Here is a 17,951-nt window from a genome sequence, read left to right as displayed (position 1 = left end):
ATTTTCTTTTTAGCTCATGTTAACTCTTTCATCTCATTGTAAACTCTAGATTAAAGAAATAATAATCATATATCATGCCAGAATATTCAAACACATATATAGAAGAGGACAAAAGGATAGTGTGGTTGTACTTTGCCTGGTGGACTCTTAACAGTTGCTTTTTTTGAAACAGTTTGGAAGAAATTCAGAGTCAGTTAAAGATTGTTGAAAAAATTGGTGAATAAGGATCTGTGAAAAAGATGTCATGACTTAGTGTTATTTTGCCTGTTTGGGGATAGGGAAAGTGGAGGTGTTCCCAATTTTATAATGGTCTACAAACATGAGATACTATTATCTTATGTAAAGTTTTTAAAAAGTAACTAAAAAATATAATTAACAAATGCCTATATGCACATTTTATATTTATATAGCTATACAGACATGTATACACACAAATTAGAATTTATGTAATAATGTGGGCACTGCTTATAATAGTCTGAATTTCCTGTTTTCAAATTGTTGTAATTGCTCAGAATATTAGCGTAACTTCTTTTTAAGGCATGATTTATTTCAATTAATAAACTTTCTTGTAAGAAGTAACTTTCATATGAGGATGACTAATCAGTTTTTTCATCTCCTTGGGAAAATAAACTATAATAATGGACCATTTTTTCACAGTAAAATATAAGAGAACTGTAAGATCTTTTCTAGCTGAAACTCCTAAGATTTTTTTAAAGAAAATTATACAATGCCATTTTTTAGACTAACAAACACATCTGTCAAACTTTAAATGTAATCTTCATATAAAACCATGAGTAGCAACTTAAATATATAAAATCTCCTTTAGTTTATATTAATTCTCCAATTCATATTATATTGAAATAGTTTCATTATATCTCTTATCAAATAAAATGACAATCTTTAATTGTTTGTTTTTCTCCAAAGTTCTTTTAACAGAAGCATTAGCTTTATGTCCTATAAGAAAAATTTACTTAATAATACCTTCATAATGAATTGTAAAACAGACTGGTTCTTTTCCACAGACTAAAGTGTTAAATAGAGAACAAACAGATGAATGGAAAGGCTGGATGCAACTTGTGATTCTGATTTATCATATCTCTGGAGCAAGTACAGTAAGTATTTTGAATTTAAATTCAGAAAATATAGGAAACAGTGGCACTTTAATGTTTCTTTAAGGGCACCACCTCTTTTGTGTTTTATATTCTTGACCGTTTAGAGACCCATTTCATTTTCTACCCAACCTTTATGCCTTCCCATTCTTCTCCTACCACCTGACTCTTTGAGAATGTATAGTCTTAAGGCAATAATTTATTAGTAATACCTGGCCTTAATTTTAATTGAGTAGAAACAGCTGATAACCTAAGGGTATTAATTCATGCCACCCTGTTGGACAGCTAATTTAAACTTAGGAGGAAACAATGTAGATGACACTTAGTTGCAAAAGATTTCAAATAGACAAGTTACTATCAAAAGAAATCAAATTAGATGACTATATTTATATTCTACCCTTACTTGTATTTTATATTGTTACACTTAAAGAGTTTAAAAACCTTAGAACTCTTTTCCTCCATTATTCAAAGAACTCAGGTACTAATGGACTACCATTGTACCATTGATGTGCTGTACCTGGACAAAATCATTTTTTCCTTCTCCGTAGTTGTCTGAAAAGATAGGATTCTCAAGGTCTCAGGACACCCTGGATTTGACAGGAGTAAAAAAATAAAAAAAAACAACAAAAACAAAAAAACGTATTCCGAGTTGTAACATTCCAGCTACGTTGCAATTAAAGCAGACTTTGGAGGGCGAACCTACATCTAATAACTACTTTTCACGCAAGTTTTATAGTGAAGGTACAAACCGATTTCTATAAAATATGCTTTAAAACAATTATGGAACTACAGAACTGTTTTTTATTGTTTTGTTTACACAAAGCACACATCTGTAAATAGTATTTGAATTGGTGATAAATTGAGATAAATTGAGATAAGAATTTTGTCCAGACAGAAGTATTTTGAAATTTCCAAAGTAGCAGTTAAGAAAACAAAAAATACTGAGGTTTTCTTCAGATATCTCCAACAATTTGAAAATAATATTATTCTTCATTGAATCTTTTCGTTATTTTCAAAAATTGTCCATGATTTTATGGATGGTTTGTTTGAAGGGCAGAAGATAAAAGAATGAAGTATAATTTTTACTGAAATTGTATGGCTATGATGTGTATATTTGTGGCAGCAGTGAAATTCCTGTCGCGCTGCAACTGAAGGGGACCTAGTGAGTTCAAGTTGGTACAGAAGATTGAAGACAGTAAAAGAAATCCGAGGCAAGGGGAGATGAGGATAGTAAGACTGTTTGTAAGCCCAGCTCATAATTTGGAGGATAGATTTGTCAGATTCTCTAAAAAGTCAGTAGAGATGAATATTGAATCCTAGAAATACCCCTGACATATGAATAAAGATTAGATTAATTTGAGAAGGAAAAAAGTCTTTTGTTTTAAGAAAATGCCACTTAGAGACATAATTTATTGCTGACATATTAAAGGGTGATACTCCTATTTTAAAAAAATCAGATAGAAAGAATTAATGGCAGATTAAGTTCCTCAATTCAGTGATTCCAGAAAGAATTTGGATCATAAAAGGATGAAGGTAATTTGGCATTCTGTTATAATCATTTGCCAAGCTAGCATTCTAATTCTAATATATCTTAGACTACATCCCAATATATCCTAAATTACAGTTTTTAAAAATCTCTGTTCTGAAAGGACATACTTTTCATTAACAGACCATTTGTTATGATTAATTAACATATTCCTGTTCTTTTATATAATAGGATTTTGTGGTTAAAAATTACCTGTGTCTACATTAGCAAAGCATAATTAACATGGGTTATAACATATTTTGGGACCTGATTCTTGGATATTTGAGGGATTACCCTCATTAAAAACCTTTTTTAACTGCCATGGTTATTTTAATTACATAATCTTAATGTTTTTTATTTTGAGTAAAATATGTTAAAATATGTCAAACTTTAGTTGTGCCATGTTTTTATACTAAAATAGAAACCATAAAAAAATACAGAGAATTCTTAAAATAATCCAGATGGTCTAGCAGATTGCAATTGTTGGTATAAACATTCTTTTAAAACATAATTTATAGGAAATAGGGATAAAACACTGTGAATTTAATATGGAGAGTACAGCGAGTTAGGTCTATACAGTAGATGATTTTGTGTTCCACTGTGGGTTTTTTTTCCTTTGGGAGTTCGTAAGTAACTTTCTTGAAAGGATCTGAATAAAAGATCTTGAGGGAAAATTTGTGGGACTAGAAAAAGAACAGAATCTGAAGCCAGCCTAGCTATTAATTGTAATGCAGTTAAAATTCCAAACATATTTTAATATTAAAATTTTGTTGTAGTACTTGACTCATGAAAGATAAAAAGAAAAATAATTTGGATTAAAGGAGACAGAAGAGAAACGACAACTAAGTGCACTGTATGATACTTGATCCAAGATTCCTAAAAAAAAATTGTTTTTAAACCATAGAGGATGTTACTGGCACAGTCAGGGATATTTGAATGTAAATTTTACAATAGATACTGTTATAGTAATACTAAATCTTGGGTTATTAAAATGATATATGATTATGTAAGAAACTATTTTATCTTCTTAGAAGATACTTGCTAATATATTTAGGAACGATGTAGTCTGCAGCACTCTTTAAAATAGGTCAGCATGGTATATGGATATCCATTGTATTATTCTTACAACTTTTTTTTTGGCTTAAAATGCATTAAAATAAAAACTTGGGAGAAGTATTACATGAAATTTTCAATAATCCAACATTGGCAGGTACTTGGCAGATTGCTGTGATAGTGTTTAGTTTAAATGAATAGTATTTACTTTTTGAATGTAATAACCAAGTCCGAAGTTTGTAGGCCCAGCCCGTCTTGAGGGGATTTCAAAGCATGTTTGTGGACAGTGATTAAAGTGATTGGGAATAGTTAGCCTAGGTTTGACAACTATTTTCAGATACTTGTAGAACAATCAGATACAAGAATCAGTGTATGCAAAAGGCTCTAAGGCTAGACTCTCCATTATGGAAGCCGCTAGACACATGTGGCTGTCGAGCACTTGAAATATAGCTAGTTGGAACTGAGATGTGCTGTGAATGTGAAATACATACCAGTTAAGTATGATTAATTGTGATAAATGCATACTAAGTTCAAAAATTTAGCCTAAAACATATAAAATATCTTATTACATGCTCATTACATGTTAGAATGAAAGTATTTTGTATATATTCAATTAAATAAATTGTATTTATTAAAATTAGTTTCACTTGATTCTTTGAGCTTTTTAAATATTCTGGTAGCCATATTAAAAGTGTACTATGTGACTTGCATTTTATTTCTATTGCATAGCATTGCCCTACAAGACTGAAGTTGGTAGTTTTTACATAGAGTTAGATTTCAACTTTTCTTGAAAAGGAACTTTATGGTAGTAAATGGCCATCTGAAAATGAATGGATTGCCTTGGGAATTTGTACATATTCTGCTGTTCAAAGTGTTCAGATACTTGAAGGGAATATTTTAGAGTGGTTTCAAGAATGAGGTAACAGGCTTAGATAAATCCTGAGGTTATTTTAATACGACATTTCCTACCTTCATCACTGTGATTCTAGTAGCTTACACCTTCATCTAAAATTTCTGATTTAACGATAAGACATTTAAAAAGAACTAATGATGAAGGGCAATAAATAAAAACCCTGTTTGATATATAGATGTCAGTGCTGTAAGAACTCTGAGGAAGGAAAAATGACTTTCATCTGAGAGTGAAGATAGGAAATTTTTGAACAGGGCTCTAAAGAAGAATAAGATTTGAATAAGCAAAATATGGTCAGAAGAAGAATATTCCAGGGTAGAATAAACAGATAAACAAAGGAAAGGTGACAGGGAGGCACAAGAATCACTCTAGGAGACAGAGAACCCTAACAGTTTGGCTAGAGTAGAAGGGGTATTGAAGAGTTTATGACCTATTATAAATTCAGGGATTTTTGCCTTCTCAGAAAAGAAAAAGATGTGCTCAAGGGTGCATTCAAGGATATATACAAAAGATGCATACATTGAAGGACTCGTAAAATCTATTTAAGATGTCTACTTATTTTATTTTTTCCTACAAGGTATCACTTGGAAAACATACATTAACCAGAAGTGGCCATAAGTTTGTCAATGCTGGATAGTCACAGAGTGATCAGATGCATCTATAAAATAGGAGCCAAAAAATGTTTACATAAATTTAGTAATTATCCCTAAAAGAATAATCTTATAATTGCAAGGGTTGGATGTCACTGAACAAGCCTTTTAAAGATCATTTCAAGGGGTGCCTGGGTGTCTCAGTCAGTTAAGCATCTGACTCTTGGTTTCAGCGCAGGCCATGATCTTGTGGTTCCATGAATTCAAGCCCCACATCGGGCTCTGCACTGACAGTGCAAAGCTTGCTTGGGATTCTCTCTCTCTCTCTCTCTCTCTCTCTCTCTCTCTCTCTCTGCCTCTCCCCCACTCACGCTATCTTTGTCTCTCTCAAAAATGAATTTAAAAAATAAAAATAAATTTAAAAAAAGATTTTTTCAAAACCAGTGCACTAGTTGTGTTGTGGAGATCATGATCACACACGTAAAGGAGTGGTGGCTGATAGGATGAATGACAGCATTATAGGGTTATGAGAATTAGGAGTTATAAATGAGATATTTCCAGTGATTCCCATAAAATATAGATCAGAAATGTGTTACATTTCATTTAATTTAGAAGTGAAGATAGGAGGGGTGCCTGGGTGGCTCAGTCAGTTAAGCATCCGACTTTGGCTCAGGTCATGGTTTCGCGGTCCGTGAGTTCGAGCCCCGCGTCAGGCTCTGTGCTGACAGCTCAGAGCCTGGAGCCTGTTTCAGATTCTGTGTCTCCCTCTCTCTCTGACCCTCCCCTGTTCATGATCTCTCTCTCTCTCTCTCTCTCTCTCTGTCTCAAAAATAAATAAATGTTAAAAAAAGAAGTGAAGATAGGATGCTCTGAAAAACCATGGTAAATTATTCTAAGCCTCTTGGTCATGATGTAACATTGATGTAGGAGAGTAAAATAAAATTGTTTTAGAAATTAAGAGTTGGGAGCACTTAGGTGACTCAGTCGGTTAAGTGTCTGATAGTTTCATCTCATAGTTTAAATTATCTTGGCTCAGATCATGATCTCACAGTTCGTGAGATGGAGCCCTCACATCAGGCTCTGCATTGACACAGTGGAGACTATCTGGGATTCTCTCTCTCCCTCTGTCTCTCTGCCCCTCCCCTGCTGGTTCATTCGTTCATTCTCTTTCTCCCTCTCTCTCAAAGTAAATACATAAACTTAAAAAATTAAGAATGGGAGGGATTATGAAGATAAAAATCTTCTGCACAGCAAAGGAAACAACCAACAAAACTAAAAGACAACCAACGGAATGGGAAAAGATATTTGCAAGTGACATATCGGACAAAGGGCTAGTATCCAAAATCTATAAAGAGCTCACCAAACTCCACACCTGAAAAACAAATAACCCAGTGAAGAAATGGGCAGAAAACATGAATAGACACATCTCTAAAGAAGACGTCTGGATGGCCAACAGGCACATGAAAAGATGCTCAGTGTCGCTCCTCATCAGGGAAGTACAAATCAAAACCACACCAGATATCATCTCACGCCAGTCAGAGTGGCCAAAATGAACAAATCAGGAGACTATACATGCTGGAGAGGATGTGGAGAAACGGGAACCCTCTTGCACTGTTGGTGGGAATGCAAATTGATGCAGCCACTCTGGAAAACAGTGTGGAGGTTCCTCAAAAAATTAATAATAGACCTACCCTATGACCCAGCAATAGCACTGCTAGGAATTTACCCAAGGGATCCAGGAGTACTGATGCATAGGGGCACTCGTACCCCAATGTTTATAGCAGCACTCTCAACAATAGCCAAATTATGGAAAGAGCCTAAATGTCCATCAACTGATGAATGGATAAAGAAATTGTGGTTTATATACACAATGGAGTACTACGTGGCAATGAGAAAGAATGAAATATGGCCCTTTGTAGCAATGTGGATGGAACTGGAGAGTGTGATGCTGAGTGAAATAAGCCATACAGAGAAAGACAGATACCATATGCGTTCACTCTTATGTGGATCCTGAGAAACTTAACAGAAACCCATGGGGGAGGGGAAGGGAAAAAAAAAAAAGAGGTTAGAATGGAAGAGAGCCAAAGCATAAGAGACTCTTAAAAAGTGAGAACAAACTGAGGGTTGATGGGGGGTGGGAGGGAGGGGAGGGTGGGTGATGATTGAGGAGGGCACCTTTTGGGATGAGCACTGGGTGTTGTATGGAAACCAATTTGACAATAAACTTCATATATTGAAAAAAAAAAGAATGGGAGGGAAATAATATTTCTAAATTATGTTTGCATATATTTTAATATACATTTTTGCTAAATAATTAAATAAGTAGTTACACAACAATTTACAAATCTAAAGTCCATGTTTTTAAGGGGGCCAAAAATGTGGCATTTTGTTTTTTGGGTTTTTTTTATCTTCTCACTGGGAAAATGTGAAATCCAGAGTTACCTCGTATTCAGCATATCTGATGATTAATAACTATGGATATCTTATATTTAATTCTAAGTGGAGGAAATATACAAAGTGTTTCCCATTTATTAACTCCTGCGTTCCTCATAAGAACCTTGTTATTCTGCATTTTAGAAAACTCGGACTTAAAGTCCCATAGCTGGTAAGGGGCAGAACCAGAATTTGAATCGGGTCTGATTCTGAAGTCTACATTTTTTTAATGCTTGCTCTGTGTTGCCTAACTTTTGAACATAAATGTTTTTATTGAGCTTATACCAACTGGTAACGATGATCCATTGCCTTGATTAAATATACTGGTTATGATGTTTCAAAGTATAGTTAGTGCCAACATATTTTACCTATATTTTTTGTCAACAGTTTTTGCCTGTGTACATGCACATCCGGGTTCTGGTTGCTGCATACCTATTTCAGACAGGGTATGGGCATTTCTCATACTTTTGGATCAAAGGAGACTTTGGAATTCATAGAGTCTGTCAGGTAGGGATGATTTCAGTTCTTCTTCTTTCATTTTGACATAAAAATATGAATATGGTCATTATAAGGCCACAAATAATTTGAATATGACATTGCACTTTAAAGTTATGTTAGTTCTGTGTTCTGTGGTTAATAATTCGAGATAAATATTTTATTACTGAGGGAAGGGAAAATGTAATTTAAGTGAATGTCTAATAAAAGGACCGGTACTCAAGGGACGGCACTGCTAATTCACTTCAGTTTTATAGAAATGTACAGTTACCTGGAATTATTATAATACACTATGTTTTCTTTAAGAAGAGGATTAATATTTATTAAGTTTCCACCTTGTGCTGGACACTTCCTGAACATTATTTATCCCTCATTACAACCCTGAGTTGTGATCTTCATGTTTACAGAAAGGACACTGAGGCTCAGAGAGGTTAAATAATTTGCCTATGGTCAGATAGTAAGTGGTACAACTCTAATATCAATCTGCTTAAACTCTGTGTTCTTTGAGTGACATCACACTGTCTGACATGACTGTTAACAGAGGTCCCAAAGTCACTTTTTAATTTGAGTAATATTATTTTGTATCTATGACAACTCTCAACTTAATCCTAAATGGGGTAAATCAACATCAAACAGATGAAATAGACACCCTTTTGTTGAGGTAATCTAATCTCTGCTTATAAACCATAGCCTTAGGAAGGAGACTTACGATTCTCTCCCTACATTTAGCAAGATGACAGTTGCAGCCAGAGGACAGCTCAGGTTGGTGTTTTACTTGGATTTAGTTAATATAATGAGGCATAAATATTTTATATTGAACTCTTTACAGTGATTGTAGAACAAATGTAATTTTAAGGATTAGTAAAATATACTTGCAGTTATTACTTTGGTCTTAAATAAACGTTTGTACTCTGTCAGAGAGAATCTGTCTTTGCTCTTCCTGCATACCTGGAATGAAAACCATTTTCTTCTCCTTTTTACTAGGTCTTATTTCGTCTCAATTTCCTGGTAGTGGTGTTATGTATAGTAATGGATCGGCCTTATCAATTCTATTACTTTGTCCCTTTGGTCACTGTATGGTTCATGGTCATATATGTTACTTTAGCACTATGGCCACAAATAATCCAAAAAAAAGCAAACGGTAAATATACTCTCTTACTGTTAATAAATATATACTTTTCATGTACAAAATTTATTCCTCATTGTTAAAGGCTATTTTTTATTGAGACATAGTTTAAATTTATGTGTAGTTTTGATATTTGAAACTTTGTTCTTAAACTATGTTTCCAAAATGGTACAGCTAAATAATTCAAGTAATATAACAGTGCAGATTAATAGTTTGCATGTCTATTGTATGTATGTGTTTTTTTTAATCTAAATTTTTCAAAGTCGTTTTACACATCAGCTGACGCAGCATTTGTCAGACTGTCCTGTACAGAGCCCGAGTGAAGACCACTGGAGGAGAGGAGAGCAATCCAATGGGGCTCCAGGCCCTTATAGCCTTCTCTCGTCTTTGGCAGCTCTGCTTTATATATTTTACATGTATTGAGATTTTTGGATAAACATTCACTTACAAAAAGGCTTTTTATGTCAGCGAGGTCTAAAGGGCACTAATATAATTTACCCTCTAGACACCTCTTTACACACTTACTGTCAGCCTGTTGTGCATATAAGGAAACCTGAGCGTCCAGAAGGTCATCACCTTCAAACTCCACATAGCCAGTTACTGGTCATATTCAGAGTGAGGCCACATTCATTTCTCTTCATGCTTTTCCCCCCTGAAGATCATATCATTGAAATAAAAGCCTTCCTTTTTTGGAAAAATTAAAAATTGTTGTTTTTAGTAATTTTTAACTTAACTCTTTCAATCAAATATTATATATCAAAAATATCTTCCACTGACTTCCATTATAATGTCAAATAACTTTTTCAGGAAAGAGTTGAGTTCCAGCCTTTAATCAAGTCCATTAATATCGTTGAATAGCCTTTGTACCTTAATCCCTCGACACAAACCTAACATATTAAATTAAATCAATATATATAAACTATGAACACGTAACTTAAAATATGCATACGTTAAAATACATTTTAAAGTTAAACCTTAGTACATTCGGGAGTTCTTAAGCTCTTTCCTTGAAACTTTAATGTTTAAGCAGTGTTACCTAAGCTGTATTCAACAGGAATGTTTGTTAGAATTACATTGAACATATTGACATATTTTTCCAAATTTTGTTGTAACTTTGAATAGTAAATGGGTATAATTGAATCCCGGAGATATTTTCAGATATGTTTATCGTGGATGAACAGGCAATATGTAAGGTGTCAGGTGTGGGTTGTGGCCGCATTCCTAGTGAGGACGGTCCGTCTTTTCCTTTTTGCCCTTCTTACAGTTTATACCACTTACATATATTTTATGTATTCTATAGGCAGCCTTTGATTATTGTAAGGACTGTGCAGAGTATTAATACATTAAACAGAGACTATTTAATATGTTTTTTATGTAAACTTATACTTTTTAGTAAATTAAATGTTTTCTCTCTTAGGAAATTGTTTCTGGCATTTTGGCTTACTGTTGAAACTAGCCTTCTTGCTGTTATGTATATGTTTTTTGGCATATTCTCAGGTTTGTACAGTCTTTTCAGTTTATATTTTGTTCTGTTTTATTTTAAAGTTCAAGTCAAAGTATGTAAGAAGAGTCAGAGCTTTTTTTTAGCTTCATTTTTTAATGACTGTAATAAAAGTGTCACTCTGTAGTTGACTACTCAGTGTAGTTCTTTTGAGACCTATCTACTTTTGTTACCACTGTTTTTGTTGTAAGAGCAATTTAAAGCTCTTCCTCTGGCAATTGTTCAAAATCCATTTTACTTGACTTTGATCAATCAGACATTTATTGAATGCCTCTTATAAGACACTACTCTAAGTGGAGATCAAAATTCTCTTGACAGAATTTGCAGCTTGGTTTGTGCATTATTCATTGCTTCAAAGTGTTACTTGACTTTTCCATAACTGCATAGACTAAAATTTTGGCAGTTAGTAAAACCAACTCAGGAGCAAATGGGTTTGTATGTATGGAATATGTTTAATTTAATAAAATTTTTGGTCATTTTCTTACCTCTACCCTTTTATCCCCCTCTTATGATGGTTGAGATGTTTTCAGCTACTTTAGCAAGGTGACAAATTCCTACCTGCTGGTCAGTCCATCAGACAGACATATTATTTGGGCAGTATGATCTTTATAACTAAATATTTTAATTTGAATGCCTGTAGTTGTGACTTATTCTGTAGTTGCTCCCATCTCCAACATTCCCTGTCTTGTACTTAGCTGTGTCAGGTGCAAATGCCATATAAGCATCGTGTGTGTGTGTGTGTGTGTGTGTGTGTGTGTGTGTGTGTGTGAGAGAGAGAGAGAGAGAGAGAGAGAGAGAGAGATCCTATCAAGCTGGTTTTTATTAGTTTGTTTTTGTAGGCTTTCATTCTTATTTTCATGCTTAGAAATAAAGCATTTTTATTTCTACCTGACCTGCAAGGTTTTTTGCAGGAGATTTATAAATAATAAGGAAACAATAGCAAACGTATGAAGAAATAGCCAGGTAACTGCAACAGCTACTTGACACTTATTCATTAAAATTCCAAACACTCTGTGGTGCATCTGAGGGAGACAAGGGAAGGTGAACCAGAGGTTCAATAAAGGTTTCCCGAGCTTTGGATTAGTGTACAAAAGAAAAAAGTACATGGCCCAGTATAGCCCAGTGTCTTTCACAAAATGGGTGCTCACTAAAAACTTTTCTGTTGATCACATAAATAAATTTTTAATCAGAAATAATATGTTAAGTGCTAAATACATATATATGATCTATAGGACCATGTATTTCTAATAGATACTAAATATTTCTATATTTTATTTTGATATTTATATTTCTGTACTTCATATCAATATTTATGATCTATAAGTACTCTATATTGCAACTTTTGGTAAGAATCCTCTATTTTCTGAGGCACAGATTTTGATAGGACCTCTGTTTAATAAGTTACAGGTATTTTAAATTCTTAAATGGTAAATGGAGGATACTGTATTTTATTAAAATAATAACGTTCTTATAAAGATTTAGCATTACCTAAAATACAATGCTGTTTTCACTTTTTTGGTTTTTAATAGCCTTTTTAAAAATTGTTATGTTACATTTTCTATGCTGTGGCAGTAGGTCTAATAATGGAGCTTTCCTTCAAAAAGTTTGCCGTCCTTCTTTAGTCTGGGAATTGAGGTTTTGTTCTCTTCTTTGAAAGACTTCATTAATGTGCAGGAATGCACCCAAGACTTCTGCCCCTTCATTCCCAGATTTTCCAGGCTTGTCAGATTAATAAGAGAGTGCATTCACTAACTTGACCAGAGTAAAATTGTAAACTTTGTTTCAAAGGCTGGTAATGGCATTTGGGTATGGTTGATTAAGTAAGGTGACTAATTCAGAGGATTATTTTAATTCAGATGGTTGATTATGGATTATTAAGGACATTTAGAGAAGGAAAAACTGTATTTTAACTTTAACCATCATTCTTTAGGATATTGATATTATAATGGCTGAGGTCTTTTGTATTTTGATGTTTTGATCAGTAAATATTAGCTGCTTTATGTAATAGATTAAAAACCTTAAATGGAAGAATTTTCCAGTTACTAGCTTACTTTTTGTTTTAATTTTGCAGTCTCAGTAGCCTTTCATGTGCAGTGAAAGTAAGTTAACAAAAAAGTTTTAAGTCGTCTTTATTAGCCGTTAGTAAAATAAATTTATTTTCAAATGAACATCAAATGAAAGAATTTTTAAATTGTGAATGACTTTTTTATAATCCTAATAGAAAACTATAATTTAGAATAGAGTTAGAAAACAAGTATTGACTCATACCATCTTATTTTGTGTTCTGGATTCCTTTTCTCAGGGTGCATTTGAGAAGATCTTTTCTCTTTGGCCATTGTCCAAGTGTTTTGAACTGAAAGGGAATGTATATGAATGGTGGTTCAGATGGAGGTTAGACCGTTACGTATGTATTTACCTTGTGATCTTTTGCCATTTCAAATTAACGCTTTAAAAGAATTATTTGGAAAATTATAATTATTTTTATTTAGTTTTAGTGTAAGGAAGTATGTTGACTTGGTAAATTAAAGCAGCCCTCCTCCCATTTTTTTATACTGGAGAGAGGGTATGCATGTGTGTGTGTATATATATATATATATATATATATATATATATGAGCAGGAAAATACTGTAAAAATGTTGTCTATAAAGTGGCCTTTCTTTGAGACATAATTTTGATTTACAAATGACCCTTTATAGGGGCGCCTGGCTGGCTCAGTCAGTGGAGCCTGTGGCTCCTGATATTGGTGTCGTGAGTTTGAGCCCCATGTTGGGTGTGGAGATTACTTAAATAAACTTAAAAATAAATGATCCCTATAAACTTAAAAAAAATAAAAATGATCCCTCATATATGTGTTTTGGCCATTCAACACAATATTTATTGAACCCTAGTATATGCTCTAGATGTTGGTTTTATGAGGAATGTATTAGAGAAAGAAGACATAACCACCAGGCTTCTAAGCCTTACAATCTAGTTTAAAACCTAAAGTTACTATTTATATTTAGGTACTAAGTTATATACAGTATGGGTTTTGTGGTAGAAGTGTGTAAAGAAGAGAGAACAGTGTCATGGGTGATTCCGTAACTTTAATCTTAAAGGAAAGATTCAATTGGCCAAGAAATATCGAGCACAGCATTTGGAAAATAATGGACAATGAATAAATATTAATTACCTCTCTTCTCTCTTTCCCTTTTTTCTTCCATACTTCACTCACCCTATTTTTCATTCAACAAAGATTTTCTTTTTTTTTTATTTATTTAAAAAAATATTTTTAATGTTTATTTATTTTGAGAGAGAGAGAGAGAGAGAGAGAGAAAGCAGGGGAGGGGCACAGAGAGAGGGAGACACAGAATCTGAAGCAGGCTCCAGGCTCTGAGCTGTCAGCACAGAGCCCGACAGGGGGCTCAAACTCATGAACTGCGAGATCATGACCTGAGCCGAAGTCAGATGCTTGACTGACTGAGCTACCCAGTGCCCCAACAAATGTTTTCTTAATGCCTATTTTGTGCCATTTCTGGTTTCCAATACCTATGCACTTTCCAGTATACTACATTGCACTTCAAAACCACATATAAATAAAAAGCTTTGCTAAAGTCTTGCTACCAACTTCTAAATTCTCAACCTAGTCATTAGAGCAATCTACTATGATAGTTCACTTTAAACCTTTGTTTAAAAAAAAAAAAAGGAAGCTTTATGTGCTTTCTGGTCTACCATTTTTTCCTCCATTCTTGTGTGCATATGTTCCTTCTTAAAAGCATGATATTGGTGATGTTATTGTTGTTTTATTTGATTGAGAGTATCAAGATAAAATGTGTTTTATTTTGGTTGAGCATTTAAATTTTACCATATGTCTTCAAAATAGTTTATTATTGTTGTTGTTCTTTTTTTAAAGTTTAATTCCAGTATAGTTGACATATAGTGTTATATTGGTTTAAGGTGAACAATACAGTGATTCAGTAATTTTATACATTACTCAGTGCTTATCATGATAAGTGTACTATTAATCCCCTTCACCTATTTCACCCGTCACCCCACCGACCTCCCCTCTGATGACCACCAATTTGTTCTTTGTAGTTAAGAGTTTGTTTCTTGGTTTGTCTCCTTTTTTCTTTGTTGGTTTGTTTTATTTCTTAAATTCCACATATGAATGAAATCATATAATATTTGTCTTTCTTTGAATGACTTATTTCACTTAGCATTAAACCCTCTAGATCCATGTTATTGCATAAAAAGATTTCATTCTTTTTATGTCTGGATAGTATTCCATTGTGTGTGTATATATATATGCACACATCTTCTTTATCCATTCATCTATTAATGGGCACTTGGGCCAATTCCGTATCTTGGCTATTGTAAATAATACTGCAGTAAACATAGGGCTGCATATATCTTTTCAAATTAGTGCTTTTGTATTCTCTGGATAAATACCCAGTAGTGGAATTATGGGATCACAGGGTAGTTCTGCTTTTAATTTTTTGAGAAAAATTCATACTGTTTTCCACAGTGTCTGTACCAGTTTGCATTCCCATCAAAGTATACAAGAGGTCCTTTTCTTCCACATTCTCATCAACACTTCTTTCTTGTGTTTTTATCATTATTTTGAACTTCTCTTTATTTCTTCACTTGCGGCTGAGACTGCTCAAAATGAACCAGCTTATCTCATATTGTTGCAAGAGCTGTGGATAGTTTCTAACAATCCTTGATTGTATGTCATTTCTTGAAGTTTAAAACCTTCATTCAATCTTTAAGCTTTTAACCTACTTACTTTTGTATATATTGTCCTTATTTTCCAACTATTTCTGCTACTTACTGAAATCTAGCTGTTTAAAACAAATTTTCTCTTCTTATTTTTTAGGTAGTCTTTCATGGAATGTTGTTTGCTTTCATTTATCTGGCTTTACAGAAGCGTCAAGTACTTTCTGAAGGAAAGGGTGAACCTCTTTTTTCAAACAAAATTTCAAATTTTCTATTGTTTATTTCAGTAGTTTCTTTCTTGGTAAGTTTCAAAGTGTAATCTTCTAGTTTTCCAAAATCCTAAATGGTACATACAGAATATTAACATTAAGAGATAGGGATTCAATCAATTATTTTTAATAAATCTTTACTTTTAAAATCCTTTTTCTCCATTTTCTTCTCATTGAACATAAATGCTAAGAGAATGTATATATGTATGTGTATATATGCATGTGTTAAATATGAAGAATAACTGAGGACTCAGTGAAATGGAAATTTGTAAAATTGTAATAAATTTGGGGAAAAATAAAATGTGAGGTGTTTGACAGGAAGAGTGATCATTGCCTCATGATCACTATTTCCAGAGGAGCACAGACCTGTACTCCTCTCTGTCTGCTTTCTTTTACTTAACAGTTGAGCATACCAAAATAAGTGATGACCGAACCTGTGGGCAACTTTCACTAAGGCTTTTTCAATAACATAATGGAGCATAATGTTATTAACAAAACAAAACAAGAAGTGTGTAGATTATGAGGAAGCTGCTTCATTGAGTCATAAGTATTTTCAGGAACTGATCCATATATATTCTTTTTGTTTTAGACCTATTCCATCTGGGCTAGCAGTTGTAAAAACAAAGCAGAGTGCAATGAACTCCATCCATCTGTATCTGTGGTGCAGGTAATTATCCTGATTTAGGGAAAAAAAATGTTTTTCTTAATTCTTGATAAGAACACAGTCTTTAGAAGCAGAGAGATTTGAGATCAAACTGTAAAATGTAGGTATATTATTTAATCATCCTAACCCCTACCTTCCTTTACTGTACAGAAACCTTAAAATTTCTCTTAAAGGGTTGTTACGTGAAATGTATGGAAATTGTCAATATTTGTCACTTAGTAGGCATTCAGAACTTGTTAACTCTCCTCATGTTTGCTTTGTCTTCATTTACTCATATTTCTTTATTAAATCTTAATTATCAATGTGTTAAGTACCATGCTACATGTAAGAAGTTTAGTGTTAAGATATATACAGCTCCTGCCCTCATAGAATTTATGGTCTAGTAGAGATATGAACCAGTAAATATTCGTTCATTTAACATTTTGTATGCATTTAACAAATATAACTATGCACTAATATTATGCTGGGGGTATTATAGACATAGTTCCTATCCTCCCAGAGCCTCCATTCTTCTATTACAGATAGTAATCATATAATCACCACATAATTATAAAGAGTAGCATATGATGCTACAAGAGAATATAGTAAGGGGATATGACCTAGTTGGAGTTGTAGCAGGCATGGTCTGGGGTCAGAAATTATTTCCCTAAGAAAATTAAGTTGAGAATGGAGGGATAAAGGACAGCAAGAACTCAGGCCCTGTGATGGAAGGGAGCAAATTGACATTCAGGAAATTTACAGAAAGTTGTTCAGGCTAGAACTCAGCCAGCGTCTAGAGAAGTGTTTGGTAGCGACTGAGAGGTGGGCAGAGGCGAGGGGCAACTCAAAGCAGATTGACATTTTGCAGGGATACCTCCCGTTGCCAGTGATGATAGGACATTGTGATAGTGTGGTGATGGTTAAATACAGGAAGCTTTGGAAGCATGTGGGGTTTCTTCTCAAGCTATCTTGGTATATGAGCAGGGTTCTTAGAGAAAGTAGTGTCTAAGCCATGACCTAATAAATGAGTAGTCCAGCAAAGAGGAGCAGGGATCATTTCTAGAGGATCTTCTCTTAGGTCTTAAGTTCTCTTCAGTGCAAGGAACTATTTTATCCCTTTTAAGCCTCTATATAGTCAGTAGAATTGAGCATGTGACAGACTCTTAAAATGTAATTGATAATGAAATTTTAAACATTATGCTGTAGTCATGTGGCATTTTCACGACTTCTGTAGACAGTAATAGTGCTTACCAGTGATACCATATTTGATATCATTTCTGTTACTCATAATGTCATTTGATATCATTTCTGTTACTCATAATGGAAGGGAGGTGTTACCGTTCATGATGCACCAATACAGAACAATATAAGAAGAGCTAAGGGAAAGAGTAGATACACATACAATAACAGGCAAGCACTGCTAATCCTTATCGCCTTCCTTTCCGGTCACTACTCTCTACACACTTCTGTTTACTTAATACTTTTTCAGTGAGGGCCTCAGGCCCTCTGGTGCAGAGGAAAAGAATGGACAGGGAGCATAAATTGAGGCAAGTACTAATTTTATTAGCAGCTACTTCTTTTCAAGGGACCCAGTCCCCTACTGT

At 33.8% G+C, this 17,951-nt stretch overlaps 1 protein-coding gene across 12 annotated transcripts in view; it reads left to right on the top strand.

Annotated features, from left to right (window-relative positions):
• CASD1 (CAS1 domain sialic acid O acetyltransferase 1) overlaps positions 1-17,951 on the top strand; it is a 64,085-nt gene that overhangs the window by 28,698 nt on the left and 17,436 nt on the right. For 8 of the 12 annotated variants that reach the window (XR_005789407.1, XR_005789406.1, XM_040472659.1 and 5 more), the window contains 7 exons: positions 1,023-1,112; positions 8,008-8,127; positions 9,100-9,256; positions 10,659-10,738; positions 13,045-13,146; positions 15,596-15,736; positions 16,294-16,371. Coding sequence is in view for 9 of the 12 variants with exons in the window: in XM_040472659.1 (XP_040328593.1) it covers positions 1,023-1,112; positions 8,008-8,127; positions 9,100-9,256; positions 10,659-10,738; positions 13,045-13,146; positions 15,596-15,736; positions 16,294-16,371 (768 nt within the window). In the remaining 3 variants the exon portion in view is untranslated. The remainder of the gene's footprint in view (positions 1-1,022; positions 1,113-8,007; positions 8,128-9,099; positions 9,257-10,658; positions 10,739-13,044; positions 13,147-15,595; positions 15,737-16,293; positions 16,372-17,951) is intronic. The other 4 variants (XR_005789408.1, XM_040472657.1, XM_040472656.1 and 1 more) reach the window with 2 other exon arrangements.

The sequence above is a fragment of the Herpailurus yagouaroundi genome, unplaced genomic scaffold (assembly GCF_014898765.1).
Source record: "Herpailurus yagouaroundi ecotype Mexico unplaced genomic scaffold, PumYag 100, whole genome shotgun sequence".
Lineage (NCBI taxonomy): Eukaryota > Metazoa > Chordata > Mammalia > Carnivora > Felidae > Herpailurus > Herpailurus yagouaroundi.
This window is presented reverse-complemented; position numbering and strand designations above follow the sequence as displayed.